The 20,716-nt window shown below is 37.9% G+C and overlaps 1 protein-coding gene across 12 annotated transcripts in view; it reads left to right on the top strand.

Moving 5' to 3' along the window:
- Nucleotides 1-224: 224 nt before the first annotated feature.
- Nucleotides 225-20,716, top strand: part of ANKRD26 (ankyrin repeat domain 26) — a 120,283-nt gene continuing 99,791 nt past the window's right edge. For 5 of the 12 annotated variants that reach the window (XM_039343958.1, XM_039343956.1, XM_039343957.1 and 2 more), the window contains exons 1-7: nt 263-1,429; nt 4,327-4,441; nt 10,731-10,904; nt 12,013-12,119; nt 17,106-17,243; nt 17,627-17,775; nt 20,019-20,111. In XM_039343958.1, the coding sequence (XP_039199892.1) occupies nt 1,185-1,429; nt 4,327-4,441; nt 10,731-10,904; nt 12,013-12,119; nt 17,106-17,243; nt 17,627-17,775; nt 20,019-20,111 (1,021 nt within the window). In that variant the 5' untranslated portion in view covers nt 263-1,184. Of the gene's footprint in view, nt 1,430-4,326; nt 4,442-10,730; nt 10,905-12,012; nt 12,120-17,105; nt 17,244-17,626; nt 17,776-20,018; nt 20,112-20,716 lie in introns of all 12 variants that reach the window. The other 7 variants (XR_005556796.1, XM_039343959.1, XM_039343963.1 and 4 more) reach the window with 7 other exon arrangements.

Genomic DNA, 20,716 nt, shown 5'->3' with positions numbered 1-20,716 from the left:
CACTCCATCCACACCCACCCAGTAGGCCACACCCACCCTGGCCACACCCACTCGGCCCCCACAAGGGCAACCGCAATGCTGATGCAGCTCTCAATGAAATTGAGTTTGACACCCGTCCTAGTTTCTAGCCTGATGCCTTAACCTCTGCACTAAACTGGCTCTACTACACTCACATAAAAAGTTTTTGTATCTTTATTCCAGAGTTGAAGGCAGCAGGACCCAAGCCAAACCAGTTTAAAATAAAGTTTTTAAAATTTTTATTTACTTTTTATGTTAAAGTTAGGGATAGTATTTTCTATTTAGCAATATATGTAATGTTTTTAGGTTAGAAAGGGTAGGAAGAACCTTCCAAAAGCAAAGTAAACAAAGGTATGTTTTGGAGAATTGGACTGTTTTGGAGAACAATTCAAATTTGCAAACTTTATGATGTTAATTTGATTATTAACTCAAAACATTATTAAGGAAAAATGTTAATTTTATAGAGTACTTGCAAAACTGGATTTAGATAAAAGCGATTGATAGGACATTGAATACTATGCTGCAACTCTTCCTACTGACAATCGGGTTCTGAGAAATAAACTTTTGGCACTGATCTCTACAAGCTTATAAAGTTTTCTGAACTGCATGTAATAAGCTCGAGGACAAGAACGCCATGCGCCAAAGTCTTGGCCGCAATCTATTTTAAATTCTCTTCACTAGTTTCATGGCCTAGTTTCTTGCTGACTTTACAACTGCCATAATTACTTTCACCAAATCTCAACCATTTTTCCGACCTCCTCCGGCGCCAACTTTCCCGGAAAATGAAATTCCAGGAAGCAGAAATGACGGAAGACTGCGCCTGCGCCTTCTTAAGCAACATGATCCCGCCAAGAAAACATGTTTGAGTACGCATGCGCAATGCCGCCCCGGGAAGCCGTTGCCTTGGCTACCGAACTCCAGCTTGCCCTCTGCTATTTCCATGCTCTGACGTCGTAGAATCGATGCCCGCGACTCCTTGGATGGAACGCCCCGTTTCAACTGCCGTCGCCCGGCTGGAGAGCGTGGCCGACTTTGACTGCCTCAGGCACCCATGCTACTCCCCAGCGAGCTCATGAGCGCAGGAGAAGTGACTTGGTGGCGGCAACTGCCGCGACGCATGTCGTGACTCAAAGTCTTCCTCTCCGTCCACCTCCTCGATCAGAAGGATGAAGAAGGTGAAGAAATTCCTGGGGCTGGGGAGGAAGAAGAATGAGCAACAATCTCCGTCGCGGAGCCGCGTCGTGGCTTGTGCCTCAGCCCCAGGCGCTCTCATCTGTAGCGGCTGCGACGGCTATGACTTGCAGAGCAAGGACCTGAGTAAACTGCACCGAGCGGCGGCCGAAGGAGACCTCGGGGAACTCCAACACCTCCTGCAGAAACACGACCTCAACGAGCAGGATAAAGGTGGCAGGTGGGAAGGAGCGGGCCTGGGCTAGATTCTCGCCTCGTGTTCACGCAAACACCAGCTCTCCGCTTCATCCCTCCTTGAATACTTGGGCCACCCTCTCCCTCCATGGGGTTCCGAGGGTGACATTTCCCCTAATGAGGCCCGTCACGTGTCCAAAACATGTCCACGTGAAGGATTGTATGAATGTCATAGGTAACTGGGAAGCGGGAAATTTGTTCCCAGGACTGCTTCCTCAGAGTCTGGCTGAGGGTTGCTGTGGCATTGAGGTTTAAGTTCGTGCTTTCCCTCAGCATTTCTTCACTGTGTGGAAAGGTGACGTTATGACCTCTTTGTGAACCCTACTTGTATGCTTAAAAGAAATAAATACCATCCCATTGTTGGAAGCTTGTAATGTGTAAAATACTGAAATTTTCAGTTCTGGTATAATCCATACATGGGAATAGGCTCCTGGAAATAATTTAGTTTCTTTTCCCACTTATACCAGACACTCTGTAATTAGGACGCACTGTAGAGGTAGTCCTTGACTTATAACAGTTCATTTAGTGACCATTCAATTTATGTCAGTGAAAAAAATGACTTATGAACATTTTTCACACTTACAACTGTTGGCAGCATCCCAATAATCATGTGATCAAAATTTAGATGCTTGGCAACTGACTCATATTTATGACGGTTGCAGTGTCTTGGAATCATTAGATCACCTTTGAGACCTTCTGACAACCAAAATCAATGGTGAAACTAGGTTCACTTAACAACTGTGTTACTAACAGGAGTTATTCACTTAACTGTGGCATGAAAAGTTGTAAAATGGGGCAAAACTCACTTAACAAATGTCTCGCTTAGCAACATAAATTTAGTCTCAGTTGTGGTCATAAGTTGAGGACTACCTGTAACTAGAACCATATTATGCCTAATACTGTGCCTTCACATGCCTATTTTATAGTATATCTCTAATACAGTGGTTCTCAACCTTCCTAATGCTGCGACCCCAACTATGTGGTTGTAAGTTGAGGACTACCTGTATTTCCCTGTGGGCGGGGCAGGAGGAGACGCGCACGCTCCGCCTCTTCTGTGGCTGCACGCAGGCTATCGCCCAGCAACTGCCTCGGCCTGGGAGTGCCGTGCATGCGTGGTGCCGCCCTCTGCGCCGGCCAAGGCGTAGCTGGCAAGCAGCAGCGAGGGCACAGGCCTTACCTCCCTTGGCCTGTGCCCTCGCTGCCGCTTGCCCTGCTAGCCTTACCTTGGCCACCGCATGTTCGGTGTGGCAGCAGGCAGGCCCAGGCGCTCCTGTGCGGCCATGACACGCGGCAGCGAGGGCGCAGGCCGACCACCGGCTGGGCCACCAGCTGGCCCAACCCAAGGGAGGTAAGCCACCCGCCGGGCCCCACACGTGCCAGCAACCCTCCCTGCGCCCACTGGCGTCCCACTCCTGGCCCTCTTTTACTTACATTTAGTAGTTGCTCAGCAGGGAGGGGTGGAAACGTCCAGAAACCTTGCCTTAGCTACAGACAACTTTCAGCACCGTTTGCAGACTGGGGCTTTTGGCGGGCTCAGCAGGGCAGAGACAGCCTGGACAATTCCTGTTGGCTTTTGAAAGCCAATAGAATTAGACTCTATTCAAGAAAGTCTATTCTATTGGCTTTCGAACGCCAATAGAATAGAGTCTCTTGAATAGAGTCTATTCTATTGGCTTTCAAAAGCCAATAGAATAAGAGAGAGTAGCACAGCTAAGGAAAAGGGGGAAAAAATGGCGGACTGCGTTGTTTGGTGACCCCCGTGAAATGGTCGTTCGACCCCAAATGGGGTTGTGACCCACAAGTTGAGAACCGCTGCTCTAATAGAATGTCATCCTTTCTATTAACTCTACTGTTGAAGTATCATTTTTCATATATCACTTTTTTATATGTTGAACTCTGCAGCTAGTTCATGTATGGGTAGTCCTTGACTTATGATTACAATTGAGTCCAAAATTTCTGTTGCTATAAGTGAAACATTTGTTAAGTGAATCGCTGCAGTTGTTAAGTTAGTAACACAGTTGTTAAGTGAATCTGGCTTCCCACTCACTTTATCAGAAGGTCGCAAAAGCTGATCACATGATCCCTGGAGACTGCAACCGTCATAAATATAAGTCAGTTACCAAATGTCTGAATGTTTACACCTGATCACGGTGATATTGCAACGGTTGTGTGACAACTGTCATAAGTCACTTTTTAATGTTGTTGTATCTTTGAACTGTCACTAAATGAACTGTTGTAAATCAAAGACTACCTGTATTATGCAAGTAATGTCACAGTGAAAGCTATATGTATAAATAATACATGGTAATGCGGGTGCCTTAGACTCCTGAAAACAGCTCAGTATGTAAGCTTGGATAGCAAGTTTTGTAGATGTTTAAGTTTTAAAAAGCATACCTTAATTAAAAGAATATTTGAATAAACCATTGCTATAATGGAAATTTTCTGTTTTCTTCCCTCTCTACCTATTACATTAATATCTATTATTGACTGGGAAGTAGTGGCTGGATTATTTTAGAATTTGTAATAAACTCATCATTTGTTAATTTCCAATTAGATTGTACGATCAACGTATTTGTATTTGAAATCAAGGAAATGATATTCACTTCTGCTGTACTTTAGGCTTTATTCTTTCTTGCAAAGTATAATTTATTTCTTCAAATGGGAAGAACTAATTAACCAAGTCTGCAATTTATATGTTGTAGAGCTTACTACTGAGTATACAGAATACATGGTATATTCCAGTTCATCATATGTTGAATTCTAGTTTTGAAATACATTTCAAAGATACAATATCAAAATGTTCTTAAGAAAAAGAAAGGTGTATTCTATTGTTAGTTACTTATTGACTTAGTATGGCTTCTTTTATAATATGGTTTCTTTTAGAACACCTTTGCATTTTGCAAGTGCTAATGGATATATAGACATTGTTACTTTCTTGGTGGAAAACAAATGCCAACTAGATATCTGTGATAAAGAGAAGAGAACTCCATTAATAAAGGTATGCATTTAAAATAGTGCAAATTTAGTAGTAGTATAAAGCCAAATTTCTATAACATTTGTTCTAATCAAAACTATTAGTATAATGAATTGTTAATACAGCTAATAATCAAAAGGGACCAAGAATCAGATGTAGCTTTGTTTTGTTTAAATTATAGACAGTATTACCTAGGTACAGGTAGTCCTCAACTTACAACAGTTCGTTTAGTGACTGTTCAAAGTTACAACAGCACTGAAAAAAATGACTTATACCCATTTTTCCTTTTTAAAAGTTTTATTAGTTTATATTATACGATACAATGAAAAAACAAAAGTAAATAGCGGAAAGATGGAGAAGGGAAAAGGGAGTAGAGAAGTGAGGTAAGGGTGAAAAAAAGAAGAAAAAAAGGCATTGATTTCTGACTTCCTTCAAACCTCAGCTTTTTATTTATACAAAATAATATAAAGAAGCCATTTCAATAACATCAAGTCTATCTAATTGGTAAAACCCAAATCAAAATTTCATTTTTTTCCACTTCAAGCACAAAGTCTAGAAGCGGTTTCCATATAACAATAAAAGTATTCATATTCTTTTCTTTAATCAGTACAGTCAGTTTAGCCATCAGTTTTTGTAACCATTCCTCTGTTGTAGGAATTGAGGTAGTCTTCCATTTCTGAGTGTAGAGTAATCTTGCTGCTGTCAACGTATATACCGTAAAAGTTCCATATTTTTTTCCCAGGTCTTTGTCCATTAGCCCCAAAAGAAAAATCTCTGATTTTTTTTCTATATTTACTTTAAGAATTTTCTGTATTAACATATGAATCTTACTCCAGTATTTTCTTGCTTTATCACACATCCACCATAAATGATAAAAAGTACCCTCTTTAACTTTACATTTTTAATATTCATTTGAAAAGCATTTATACATTTTATAATTCTTTACCATTGTGGCATCCTGACCTCCTTCGGAAGTAACATAATATTAGCTTCTGACCATGATGGATGTATTTCCATCTCTATAATATAACATTCATTACATCCTTTAATGGCTGACAAAGTTCATTTTCAAAACATTTATAATATTGACTTGTAAGTCCATCTGGGTCAGGAGCTTTGCCTGATTTCATTTTTCTTATAGCGTCTGATATTTCAAAGGTAGTTATTGGGTTATTCGTAAATTGTCTCTGAGCCTGTGAAAGTTTCAGCAAATTTTGTCTAAGCAAATATTCATCCATTTTTGACCTATCTAACTCCTGCATCCTATACAAATTAAAATAAAAATTGTGAAAAGATTTTTTAATCTGGTTGTTATCAGTTGTGACTTTATTACCTTCACAATTTTTTTCAGTCTTTCTCTTTTCCCTCTCCTTTCTTAATCTATATGCCAACCATCTCCCTGGTTTATTTGCAAACTCAAAATGTCTTTGCGTCACATAACTCAATTTTGTTTCTGTTTTTTGGACTGTTAACATAGAAAGCTGTCATAGTAAGTTAATTTGGTGCAGAATTTAAGGGTCCGTAGGTGACCTTTGCAAATCAATTTCTTTCTGTCTGATTGCATCGAGTATCTTGTGGGTCCTTTCTAAAGATTTTTTTCTTCTCTAACTGATTGTATTGTATAAAATACCCCCTCATAACTTTCTTACTAGCCTCCCAAACTATTATTAGATCTGTCCCTTTACCTAAATTATTATCAAAACATTCATGTAGTTTCTTTTTACAGTCCTTTACAGTTTTCTCCTTTTGTAAAATGGATTCATTCAATCTCTATCTATAACTCAACTCTTTTTTCTAAAGGACCAAAACAACTGGGTTATGGTCAGAAAAAAAATTAGGTAGGATGTCAACTTTCAAAATTCTATTTGCTAAGTTTTTAGAGGTCCATATCATATTGATCCTTGAGAAAGATTTGTGCCTTTGTGAAAACAAGGTATACTGTATTCTCTTGTGGAACCATTTTTATGCCTCCATGAATCTATTAACGTTAAATTGTCCATCATTTCAAAAAATGACTTTGGTAGTTTGCCCTGAGATGGTTTGATCCCTTTAGTAGATGTTATATCCCAAAATGACAAAGTCACTCCATTCCAATCCCCCAGCATAAACCAATTTTCATGTGAAAAAGGCAAGAGTTGGTCCATAAGATACTGAAAAAATTTGCCTTTTCCCTCATTTGGCACACTATTGATTTTATTCCGTTAAATTTAATTTCCGCTAATACGAATCTATTGTATTCATCTGATAAAAGTAGCCTAGGTTTATATTGGGGTTTTATATATAAAACCACTCCATTTATCTTTTTTTCCCCAGCAGATACAAATTCCTTCCCTAGTCTTTTATTTATTAGGTATATGTCATCTTGTTTTTTAATATGTGTTTCTTGAAGACAAATTAAGTTTTCTCAAATGATGAAATATTTTTTTACACTTAGATGGGGCACTAGCCCCATTGATACTCCATGTAATGAATTTACTTTCCATCTTTAAGTGAAACATCAGATTCCTGTATGGACACCTCAGTCATCTCTTCTTCAATGTCCATTTTTCAAAGCTGGTCTGCTTCTGAAGACTTATCTATCTCCATCTCATCACCTAGTTCTGAAGTTAATTTATGTCTGCTCAAAAACTGCTTGGCTTTATCTATGGAGTTCAGTTGAAATCTTTGTTCACAGTATGTGTCACCCCCTCAAGCTTATCCCAATGAAAGGGATTTTTTCTCATCTTCAGAATATCTGTAAGGAATAAATAGGCTTTCCTTTTTCGCAAAATTCTTACGGGAATTTCCTTCAAAATAATTATATCTACATTTTCCATTCATAATTTTGCTTTGAAATGACAGTTCAGAACATGATCTCTTGTTGTTTTTCTTACAAAGTGGACCAAAACATTCCTTGGCAATTTTCTCATAGCAAATCTCAAATTCAATCGATACACCTTGTCTATATCCAGATCAAGAATTTTTTCATCACAATTAATTAACGCAGCCAAAGCTTTAATCATCCTTGTTCTGATATCCTTTCCAGGTTGTTCAGGAATTGCTCTGAATCTTAATTTAAATTCTTTAGCATGGATTTTCAGGAGAATTCTCTCAATACCTTAAGCTTCCAGAAGAATATTTTTTTTTCCAACTTTGTATTCTAAAAATTCAGTCCTGACCATCACCTGCTCGATGTCTCCTCTCACCATCACCTGCTCGATGTCTCCTCTCAAACCTTGTATCTCATCACCAAGTTCCTTTACCAAAGTTTCAATTTTTAATTCAAGCTTAGATCTCATCGCCTGTATAGCTTCATGTATTTTGGCTGTATATTCATCCAGAAAAGATCTAAAAAATTGTACATCACCCAGTTTGTGTTCTTTTGCGGGTGGTCACCTCTTCAAACTATAATTTAGGTTTTAGTCTAAATCAGAGCTTTACAACCAGTGGTACGCTGGCACCTGGCAGGTGGTACACAACCATGCTAGAGTAGCAGGGGAGGGAAATGAGCTCAACCGGCGGCAGCACCACATAGGCGTGAGCAAGAGACAGCTGGAGGTACAGGGCTGTCAGGGCTCAGTGAAAGCACCAGGATCAGCGCTGCTTTCCAGCTGATCAGCACTTCTTCGGGGCTGTCAGGGCTCAGCGGAAGCACCAGGATCAGCGCTGGTCAGGTGTCTTGCTCAGCTGTGGTTTGGGGAGGAAAAAGGAGGCAGCTTTATCTCCCCAAGTGCTATCCTCTCATGAAAGCAGGATTGAAACTCCAAAAAACAACAAGGGAAAAAGGTTAAAACAGAAGAGTGTCTTATGATGGTTTTGCTTCCCCAGTTCCTTCTAGCAATTTAAATAAGTAAAAGAAAAAACTTTCTTTCATTGTAATTCAGAAGTGAGGAATAGGAGGATTTGGGGGGGGGTTGTTTGTTTCAAAGAAAGGGAAAATAGGGATTTGGGTCTGTAGGGCACACAGCAGGCGAACGGTGATGGAGTACGGCTTCTGATGTTGGGGGGCGCGATCATTTTAAAAGAGCAAAATGAGGCAAAAAATAAAAATCCCCCATTCCACCCATAAGAGCTGGATGTGGATGTGATCTTTTTTTTTTCTTGTTCAGAAGAGACACTCTTCTGTTTTAACCTTTTTTCCTGGTCATTTTTCAGAGTTTTCATACTGCTTTCATGACAGGACAGCGTTTGGGGGGGTGAAGTTGCCCCCTTTCCTCCCCAAGCCACCAGACGAGCAAGACGCCCGCCTGCTTGCGCTCTTCCCCCTGTCCGAAGTTTTCATTGTCATGAGCATTTCTCTTGAGAATTGGCAGGGCTGTTTGGTTTTTATTCCCTCCCCCCCATCTGCTGGATGGTTGCAGCAGATTTTGGTTACTTCTGTCATGCTGGGTGGTTACCCCTTGAAGCACGTTTTTTGGGGGAGGATCTCCACTCCAGTGGCTAAGTTTGCTTAAACCCTGTTCCTCCTCCTTCTCATTGGAGCCTCCCTTTGTCTGCAATGGTGGAGCAGGAAGACCCCTGCAGGGCTGGGGATGATGGGGATCTGCCCTCTGTGGAGTAGGGGCAGGGTTACTATGCTCCCTATCAATCAGGTTTGATTTCCTTTCTTTGTCTCCTCCCACCTCCCCTGCTTGTAGCTGCCTCTGAGCCCCTCATTTTTGGGAGTTAGCACTGCCAGCATCTCTTTCTCCTGAGCCCCTCGTGCTGGGTAACTGTTGCCACTCAAGAGCTACTTTAAAGTTAGGGAATCTTTGGGGGATAGCCAACTAGCATCCCAACATACCCCCCATGCCCCCACTTCAAGTGCAGAAGCTGCACCCCCCTCCAAAGCCCCTGCAATCACCTATCAGCTTCTTTGAGTTAACCAGAAGGAGAGAAGGGGATAGAACAGTGCAAAGATTAATGTCAGAGAAACAATGTGGTAAGTGGGTGTACAGATAGTCCTCAACCTACAACCACTATTGAGCCCAAAATTTATGTTGCTAAGTGAGAAATTTGTTAAATGAGTTTTGTCCCATTTTATAACTTTTCCTGCCACATTTGTTAAGTGAAGCACTGCAGTTGCTAAATTAGCAACATGGTTATTAAGTGAATCTGGCTTCTCCCATGGACTTTGCTTGTCAGAAGGTGGCACAAGGGGATCACCTGATCCTGGGACACTGTGACCGCCATAAATATGAATCAGTTGCCAAGAATCTGAATGTAAATCGCAAGACCCTGGGGATGCTGCGACAGTCATAAGTGTGAAAAATGGTCATAAGTCACTTTTTTCGGTGCTGTTGTAACTTCGAACAGTCACTAAGCAAACTCCTTGTAAGTCGAGGACTACCTGTACTTTATCATCTTTTTCCTTTTTTTTTTTGGTCAAGTTTTTGACACCTTGCTAGGCGACTGGTGGTGCTTGGATATTGCCATATCCTAAAAGTGGTACAATGGGTGAAAAGGTTGAAAAGCCCTGGTCTAACTCTAAATAATGCCACCAAGGAGGCTTTAAAAATAAAATCACAATTATATGGTCTTTGGCTCCCTCATGTGGTCAAACAGCACCACTACAATAAGAACAGTTTCTTTTGTCTACTACTAGAGGAAACAGTGGTGAGAAATGAAATCAAAACTATTTCTCCCCCTCCTTCCAGCCAAAACAAAACACTGCTCAGGGAAGATAAGAAAGAATTCAGCAGACTCTGTTAGATAAGTAATTCTCCAAGAGTTTTTTAAACCCAAATTTTCAAAATAAATCCACTGTGTTCACCAGCTTCTTTAGTTTGGCTCGGATATTCAAGCACCTCCCCTCACCATATTGAAATCCTGAAGCCACAGAAATGACAATGATTCCACAAAAAGGAAAAGTCAGGTTGCAGCCAGAGGAAACCTCTTTTAAGCCAAAGAGGTAAATATGCAGAGACTAGTGTCTAAGAAGCAGAGACAGATTTTTTTGTCCATATTAAAACAGCTGACTCCTCCACAGACTTATGACCATTTTTCACAATTATGACCATTCCAGCAACCCCATGGTCGTGCGATCAAAATTCAGATTAGTTGGCAACTGATTCATATTTATGATCATTGCTATGTCCCAAGTTCATGTGATCACATTTTGTGACCTGACAAGCAAAGTCAATGAGGAAACCAGATTCACTTAACAAACGGGTTACTTTGCAGTTGCTAAGCGATTCACTTAGCAACTGTGGCAAGAAAGGTCATTAAATGGGACAAAATTCACTTAACAAATATCTCACTTAACAACATAAATGTTGGGGTCAATTGTGGTTGTATGTCGAGGACTACCTGTATATGAAAATAAGTAGTAGACCTAACATCTTAAATATTTCAGGCGGTGGAATGCCAGCAAGAATTCTGTGCAATTTATCTGCTTGAACATGGAGCAGATCCTAATGTGAAGGATATAGACAACAACACTGCCCTCCACTTCGCTGCCTGTAATTCTAATGTATCTCTAGCAAAATGTCTGCTTGAAAAGAAAGCTGACATTGAAGCACAAAATAAGGTAAAATTCCAGTAGTTTACTTAATATGTTAAGTAGTTTTTGATTTTGCATTAGCCAATAAGCATTCAGATTTTTAAAAAAATGTTTTAACATAATTTACAGAAAAAAACACTGCATTATTTACTGGGAGACAAATATGAAATAATAAGTATCTGCTGCATAATAAAGTGGAACCTGAGATTCTTTATTCCTTATTTTGCTTGAAAAAGTTGACTACAATTTGTAATTTACCTTTAAATAAACTTCTGCTAGTTTTCACATATGGGTTTGTTTTGGGCATACTTAATCATGATCTCAGGTTCAAATGTCATGTAAGCTATCCCTTCTTGCTGTTAAATGAAATAGGGGAAACTTCGTATATATGCCCAGCATATAGTTTATTTATCTCAGCTTATTTATCTCAATATATATTTTTGGCATCAGGTGTGAGCCAGAGTGCTTTAGTTATGAATTATTTACATCCAAATATAAATTTATCTTTATTTTTTCCCCCTTTTTCCCATCAATTTGGGTAACATATAGAAACTGCCCATTATCCCTCTGCAGACAAAATGTACTTGTTTTTTGTAGGATTGTGGCTGATCTTCAGTGGGAATAAATGGTACAAAATAAAGTCTTTGTTTGGTATAATGGTTAAAGGCACTGGACTAGAAGCTGGGGGACTGAGTTCTACTCCCTCTATCTATCTGGGTGATTTTGGACTAGTCACTAACTCACTCAGCCTTAGTAAGAAGCAAATAGCAACCACTTCTAAAAAACATTGCCAAGAAAACTGCACGGAGTTGTTGCCAGGTCTAGGTACTTTGGATTTGAAGTTATACAGCCCTACTTTTTCCAATATAATCTTTGTAGCTATAATAGTCAAATCTGATATATTGCAGAAATGTTTGAAAGTATCTGAGACTTTAAAGCCAAGTAGAAATATAGAAAATATTATTTCAGAGATGTTTAACTCACACTGAAATCCATCTAGAAGCAGTTGAAAAAAAAAAGAAAACTTCTTACCCTTTTTGTCTGGCTTGAGTACAGGACAGATTGCATTTCATTGCATTTGTTGAATGATAAACAGAAGCTATGGACATATGTGTTTCTCTTTTTTTCATTACAGGATGGGTGCACCCCATTAATTGTTGCTGTAGCTGAAAATAATCGAGAAATGGTAGAGTTTCTTCTTCAACAAAAAGCATCTGTGCATGCCACAGATAAATTGGGAAGGTACAATTTGGTTCATGTAGCTGATAACTCTAGCAGGATTTTAGGACCACTTTTAAGTGTTCATGCCCCTGAACATAATGGATAATCAGTCTGGTAGAATAACATTTTCTCAATATAAAAAACTCTTTATCAATGGATTGATGCTATTATTAACATTACCACTGTAGTATTATTTAAAAGTTTTATTTCCAGCTGTATTATAAATTGCCTTTGGGATAAAAAAACAACAACTTGAAAATAAAGGAAAAAATGTAGGTTTGTTACCGAGTGGTTTACATTTTAGAGAAAGCACTGATGTTTCTTTCTGTTCAACATCATTTTCAGTTTGTTTTCAGTAAAAAAAAAAAAGCACACGGGTAGCTTTTATGTTTAGTTTATTTTTTGTTATAAACAAATCTTCATATCCTTTCTCTCCCCACACCTTTTCTTGTGGGGGGGGGGACTTTCTGTTAGCATTAATTTGATGATCCATCTAGTGCATTTATGATGACAGTATCTTCCTACTGGAAAACCACATTTCATAGATTCCTCTGATAAAAAGGGAAGAGATTAATTCTGTTAAGTTATTTTTAAAAGGCAGTTACCATCCTAAGTCTTACACACAGAACAAAGAACACTTTATTTGACATAGGTGTTCTGTCTTTGTATATATTTTGCTTATCAAATATAAAACATTGGAATTTTTATAGAGTAGTCTTGTCCCTTTTCTATAAAGGAAATTGACACTGCCATTGATAGGCTTTGATGGCATTCATCCAGAATTCCTGATAAACTCCAGAAGGAGCACATGGAATTGGATTAATAAATTCATCTCAGAAATAGTTTCCAATGGCTGCCTCCCACCAGAATTCAAAAAAGCTAAAATAATATCATTTCTAAACCCTGTCAAACCACAAGACAGAGTTGAAAGCTACTGCCCAATTGGCCTTTTTAGCTCCTGTTGCAACTCATTGAAAGATTAATTATAGACTTCTGGTTCTGGATCGCGGTGTGCACGGTCGTTCAGAGAGACTCGTCTCTTCGCTGGCCGCTTTCCCTCCGCCGGTAGACCCCTAATTGGGTTGAAAAGTCGCCCTGGAGGGGCGACCACCATCGAGGAGGCTCTTGTCTGACTGCGGAAGGGCGGCAGCTCCTTCCGCAGTCCGAGCCAGCTCCTTAGGGCTGACGGAGAAAAGATCAGCCAGTAAAATAGCCAATCACCCAGCCGCACCAGCCGAAAGTCAGAAGAACAGCTAAGCATAAAGATCCATCGTGGTGAATCTGGGTGAGACCTTTCCTTTCCTCTCTTTGCCCTAACTACTTTCCTGTAAAAAGCCTTTGAACTACTTCCCTGCTTTAAGAGAGCGGCGTCTGTGTACCTGGGAAAAAGAGCTCTGACAAAAGAAATAAAATAGCTAACTTTTTATTGACTCTTTAATTTTTGGGATACCTAGGGGTCCTGAAAAAATTCTATTATAGAACATTATTATTACTCTACTTATTATACTGGAGATATCTGTTTTTTGTTTTCTATTTCTCTAATGAGATAAAATTTTATTAACCTGGAAAAAAGATTTTACAGTCTACTGAGGACATCTTGTGGCGAAAATTGCTACTGCAACTGTATTTCCTTTTGCTGTTTGAAGATGGATTTGACCTTCAAAAGATAATAAAAGGGAAAAGATAAAGGACTTGGAACAGCTTGGTGGTGAATTTGTCTACTAAAAATTCTGGAGGTGGATATTTGTTGACTCTTACTAAATATAGCCTCCACTAAAAGACTATTTCACCACTGAAATGGAGGAATCTCACCCACAGCTTGATTATGAACTTATACTGGAAAAAATCTTGGAGCTACGGAGTATATGAAATCTTGAAGAAAAATTAAAGATGATATTTCAGAACCACAAATTGATTCTCAAATTTTAATGGATCAAGCTATAGGCCAAGGAACAACAGAGGAGGAACAGAGTAACTCAAAGAGGCCTATATGCAACAACATATACAACTTAAAAGAGATGGAGGAATCATGCCTACAACTCAACTATGAACTTATACCGGGAGAAATTGTGGAAACTACTGAGCAAACCAATCTTAGAAAAACTCTTGCTCCAAAATCTCAAACTCATTCTTTGACTCCAATTGATTATGCCATAAGACAAGAACTAATAGAAAAGGGATTAATTAATATAAAAGAGGATATTACACAACCCCATACACAAGTTATGGAGAATTTTGACAATCAAAGAAAGACTTTAACTGAGTTACCTGAAATGTTAAAAACAGCAGAAATTGACATCCAGACACAAGTTATTGAAAACTGTGATAATGCAGATAATCAACTAGTAATTGCAACATGGAACAAAACTGACTACACCATTCAGATGACATTGGAAGAAAGGGAAGAGACCTTTGACCAGTCTGAAGTGTTGAGAAATACCTCTATTTAAATATTGACGTTTGATGACACAGAAGGTTTACTATGGAAACCGGTTTGGCACAGGAAGAAAGCTAGAGTTAGATTTAAAAATGTGATTTAAAATTTTACTTAATGGGTTAAAAAGGCTTCAGAGATCCTGACATTGAATAACTGACAGAGTACGTGAATTCTGTAAGAGGATATCTTTTATAATAATATTTTGTCTTAGAAATAATAATTATTTGGCGGGGTAAGTTTTATCTAATGGGTCAAAAAGACTTTTTATAGACATAGATTGACTGATAGAATATATATCTAAAATAGAGTAAAAATGTATCTTTTGGGCTGATATTTTTACTCCAAGTAAGACAATTATTTTGTAATAGAAGGAGAATAAGAGGGATTTGTGACAAGAGAAGAAATGATATTAATAAATGATTTATTAGATTAAGAAATAGATTATATGTGGAAAATATAAGAATGTTGTTGGAATAATATATTCATTTTAGATATAATTATTATGTTAGGGAAAAGGGAAATGAAGGACACCCGAAGTGATAATAATATGTTTATTCAAGGCTAATTGGAATATGGTAATTGTAAATTAGTAAAGCTTAAAAACAGGATTTGGATCTTTATAGCTGAAATGTGATTGATGACTGATTTGATTGAATTTTATTTAGAAATGTATTAATTTGAATATGAAATATTATATGAGGGAAATAGAGAGAGAACTTTTAATGAATTAACCTGAGTTATATATGAATGATTTTGCTTTTGGATGATTGATGTCCCCATCACCACATTGTTTCCTAAGCACTTTGATGTAAAAATTTAAAAACTAACAAAATTTGCTTAAAAAAAAAAGAAAGATTAATTATAAACTGGCTAGTTCTCATAATAGATGAACATCTGCCAGTGGAACAAGCCGGCTTCTGGTAAGACAGGAGCTGTGTAGACCAGGTGCTAAGGCTAATGGGCTATACTGAAGCAGGATTCCAACAAGGCCTCAAAACCAAGGCTGTGTGCATAGACCTAATTGCAGCATGCAACACAGTTTGGGAGGACAGGACTGTGCCATATTATCCCCTGCAAAAATCTCTATCAACTAATTAATATCAAGCTGAATGATAGGTCCTTTCAATAATAATGGGGGACAACATAATTAAGAAGATTAAACAATGGCCTCTCACAAGGCTCTGTAATGGCACCTGCACTATTCAGCTTGTACATATTAGATATGCTGGTGACAAGGAGATGCAAATTTGGATACACTGATGATTTGACCATAGCAGTAGAAGAAAAGCACATGGAGGTAGCTGCCTCCTATCCAAAAATCTTAAAATCTTGGGAAAATTCTTCACTGACTGGAGGCTTACTCCTAGCACCGGTAATTATGTGCTTCCACCTTAACCACAAACTAGCATCTGAAGCCCCAAAAGTCTACTTAAACAACAACTTATTCCCCTAGGATCCACATCCAAAGTACCTTGGAGTAACATTGGATCAGATTCTCTCCTACAAGATACATCTAGAGAATACAATGGAAAAAATCAGTACTAGGAACAACATACTGCAGAAATTATATGGAACTAAATGGAGAGCTTCAGCTGCCATCCTCAACCTATCAGCACTAGAATTAGTCTACTCCGCAGCAGAATACTGTGCCCCTATAAAATATAACTGGTAACTGCTTAACTGTTACCATACTAGTAAGTTAGACACCAGATTCAATGACACCATGAGGATTATAAGCGGATGTATTAAAACCTTTCTGAATTGCTGGCTTCCTGTTCTGAGGCATATACACCACCAACTTTATGAAAGCAAGACGCACTAATGAGAGAATACAGAAAAACTAAGAGCAACTCACTCTTACCAGTGCATGCCAATCTTCCCCATTTATTAGCCAGAAGACTCAAATCCAGCCCCACTGGCACTTACACAACTTCTGCCCAACAACTTTAACATCAATTTTCAGTAGAAAGCCAAATGGGTCACTGAACGTACAGACATAGGAAGACATATAAATGACCTCACAAAAAAAGTGTCAGGTCTTGAACTACCATGTCAGCAATGGGCAATCCTGCACCTCACACGGCATCTGCCAGGACTCTATTAATGGGGCATAGTATCCTCACTGTGACTGCGTGATCCCACGTCAAATGGTATATCACATCATAACTAGCTTTAAGCTGAAAGCATATACCAGTCCAGTATCTGATTTTTTTAAATATAAATGATGCTATGCTTTAATGATTAGATGGCTTAGACATTTGTATTTGAAATAAATCTTTTTAACATTTATATTTTATTGTATTTATTAATCTAGGTAAAATGTTACTATGTAGTCCATGTATGAGATACCATGTGCTAAATAAATAAACAATTGGAGCTTTGTATAATGTGAAAGCTCATATATGTAGTTTTGAAATGTTTAAACTTTTGTTAATTGTATTACAAAATATATTAAAGAGATTTTTCCCCCTGTCTTTTTGCAAGAGAGAATAATGCTAAGTGAATACAGGATGTTAAATATTAATGAAGGTTTGATGATATACAGTAATTGGGGGGGTCTTCTCTTTCAGAATTCCATTATTGATTGCTGTTCCTAATAAAAACCGTGACTTAACGCATATTCTCCTCTTTCATGGATCGAATGTTGCCCACAGAGATAAAAGTGGATGGTCAGCAAAAGAGTATGCTATGATTAATGATGATTCCATGTAAGCTGAAACTTTTGTCTTTCCCTTGTCACATAACCAAGAAACAAAGCTATCCTATACGCATGGCTTTTTTTGTCATAGAATGCCCAGAACAGAGTTCCGGCACCTTTTTTGGATGGAACCTTGTAGGGTAGGCAAGGCGGGTTGTATGATGTATTCTGGCACCTTTTTTTTTTTTTTTTACAAAAAAAGTACTGCCTATATGAAAATAAAAACCATAAAACTGGATTTGGATTACATAACATATTAGTAGGGTGTTAAAGTTGCAGGCAAACAACTAAGTTGTTGCTTTTCATTTAACACTGTTCTTCCAGGTTGAGATTAATTTTGCTTTATTAAAGTATCATCTCAATATTGAATAAAATATTTCTTTTTCCTTTTAGCCTTAAGCAGTATGTTGCTAAATATTCCGACTACAAAAATAGACAAGAGGGCTCATTTGATGGTCAAAAAGTTCTGTCTATATTACGCAATCCAGAAAAAGATGGCGATACTGGTATTACACTTGGTGCTCCTGCTAAAAATAAAGAAGGTACAGTTTTAATAGTACAAATGGCTGGTCAATTAGTACAACTCTAGTCCTTCCCAAATGGAGGTAGACATTATTGCTGTTGTTTTAAAAAATGTTTCTTTTGTGCTATAGGTTTGCAGAATATTTCCAATCCAGCACAAAGGTGACAAGATCCCAAAACTAAATTCCATGGAAGTTGCCACACTATAGTGAAATTTTAGTGACTTGTTATTTAAGCAACTGATTGAACGGAGTTGTTGGTGTATGACATAGCAAAGCAAACAGACGCATTTCCTTGATTGTTGAAAGCTCATGTCCAAAGCAGTTTTGGAATTTAAGCTAAACCTTATGAACACCAAGGAAATCATATTGAGGAAGCTATTTTCTTAGAAAAGACTGGAAAATACTCAGGAGAGGATTTTAATGAAGGTTAAATTTTGGCAGAGTAATATAAAGTTAGCATAGTGCACATTATAATTGAAGCACATATGTATTAAGAGCTTGTATGCTTTTAAGGGAAGCATCATCGGCATTGATATATCTATTGTGAATAAACTTGCTGATTGCAAGCTAGGCTTGGCATAGGAGAAGTAACAGATCACAGCCAGGAAAAAGATGGTAGAATGTCAACCAGTAGCAACTGGAGTCCAATTCCAGCCATGGATTTCCCTTGGCAACAGGGATGCCAGTTTCCTCTTGAGGAATAATAACAATTTTGTCAAGGAAATACCTTAAATAATACTGAGAAACTCTACCAGTAAGGCAAACAAAGTTAGATTTGTTCCTTTCTGGGAGAAGCCAATAAACAGTTCTGCTCCAGACCTACTAATGGTGATTTGTCACATTTGTATTCTAATCAGTCTTCTGAGAAATAGGATATTGCCTAGGATAGCTAATGTACTGACATCCTGTTATTTATTTTTTTCTTAATTTCTTGATGGAGCAGTGGTATTTTTCAAGACTAATGTCCCCATAATCAGTTTCTCAGCTTGTTCTTATGAGTTGAATGCCCATTTCTTCCTTTTCAAGGCTATTCCCCTAACAAACATTTTATTGTTGATAAAGTTGCTACTAAGCCCTACTCCTCATCTATCCTGAGGAATGGGAATAGACAAGAAAGCTTGATTTGATGTTGAGTCGGCCTACTCTCCACTCTCAGTTGGCTGGACTTGGAAAAAAGCTGCTATCTACTTGGTATGGAATTGCTGCTGTTTTTAATGTTTTGGCTAAGAAAAAATTAAATGGCTTGAATTGTATGTACTGTACTGATGTTCTTGTATGGTCTGTGATGAGCTTTCTTTTATAGGGAGGCTGCTAAATACAAAAATGGGCTGAGAATCATTGATAAAGTGTTCTTTGAATTTGAAGTTGAAAATTCTAAAATCTATGTGAGATAAATTTTTAAAGTAGTATGCTCCCAGCTTTGGATTCAGTTTTATAGACAAAGTTTGCAAAAAAGAAGAGTAATTATTACTTCTATTGTTAGGGATTATTATAGTTCATTTCACAGTCAGCCAGATGTTAGATTTGGCATTTTTATCCACCTATTGAATGCTTCTCAGGGACCTGGGATAGGGAGATGTTGTTTTATTGTCATAGGATGTTAGCTATTCCAAATAAAGCTGCCTTTTACAATTGACTGATTATTATTATTGTTGTTATTTTTAATATTTGGTGGCCTGTTTTTGTAGGGACTGAATGGCTGAATATTCAAAATAGGACTTTTTGCTGATTCAAGGAAGAAAAAAAAATGAGGGAGCAAGAGGTTTTGTAAATTTTTCCTTGCATTTTAAAAATCAAAATTGGAGGGGGGGGGTTGGAAGGAAACAGTTTGAAATATTTCTGTAGAATGTTCCAGGTGGACTATACGCAGGATAAAACTATTTTGCTTTATACATATCTCTATTGTAAATATTAGAAACCCAAAAAAATGTATGGTTTCCATATTTGTAATAACTCTAGGAATTCACAGAAAATTCCCATTTTCTCTGGCAATTCTGAATATCAGTAAGTAGCCAGTTTGGGCATAAAAAATGTGTACAAATAGTATTAAAGTTGAATCAAAATTCAAACAAATAATGATATTCCATGTAAGACTGAATTTGGAGATCTATTTGTTATAGTTCTTAATTTTCAAAGAACAAGGGGAAAATACCACTGGACAGAAAATTTAAATGTATTATTCTTTTTTAATGTGATTGCTACCATTAGTACTTTATAAGCTGACGCATGTTTACATTCTGAATTTTTATTGTCCCTTACAGGCTTTGTGCTAAATAGAAAAATAGATAGAGAAGTGCAGGAATTGCTCAACAAGTCAGGAAGGGATTCGAGGAAAGGAGTAACAGTCGCTACAGGTCAAATCTATAATAATTTGTTTAAATGTTTAGTTTATAATCGGGATAGCCTGCTTGTTTTGTTCTTACTGCTTTTAGAAAAGGTACTGATAGAGCAGAAGAATATTTGTAACCCAGGGTTGAAATGAGAGGTGGGTGCTCTTTCCGCTTGGTTGTTTTCTTGCAGATGTTTCATTACCCAAATAGGTAACATCATCAGTACTGGTAGGGAGTGGGTTTGCTTTCAATTTATATGTGGCTTGCCTTGTTAATGTTGGTGGGAGTGATCTTTGTGGTTATTTGGTTAGGCTGTTTACTATTAGCTTGTTTGGCAAGTCCTTGATTGGGACATTGTTTACTTCTTGATTCTTGATCTGATGCTAATCTTGGTGTTAATCTCTGCTCATCTGGGTATTGAATGCTGGTGGAACATTGGTCTTTTTGGCTTGTTGATTATCCCTTGAATGGTATGTACTGTATATATTGTTTATGCCTAACTGCGTATTGATGGTCGATTTGTTAGTGTCAAGCTTCCAAAAATTCTCTAGCATTTTTGGGACTTGGCTCGGTTTAGGATGGTCACAGTTTCCCAATTAAAATTATAGTTAAGTCTGTCCATGTGTTGT

Source organism: Crotalus tigris, unplaced genomic scaffold (assembly GCF_016545835.1).
Source record: "Crotalus tigris isolate CLP2741 ecotype Arizona unplaced genomic scaffold, ASM1654583v1 scf7180000017883.2314494, whole genome shotgun sequence".
Classification (NCBI taxonomy): Eukaryota; Metazoa; Chordata; class Lepidosauria; order Squamata; family Viperidae; genus Crotalus; species Crotalus tigris.
Note: the sequence above shows the minus strand (reverse complement) of the source record. Positions and strands in the feature narration are given on the sequence as shown.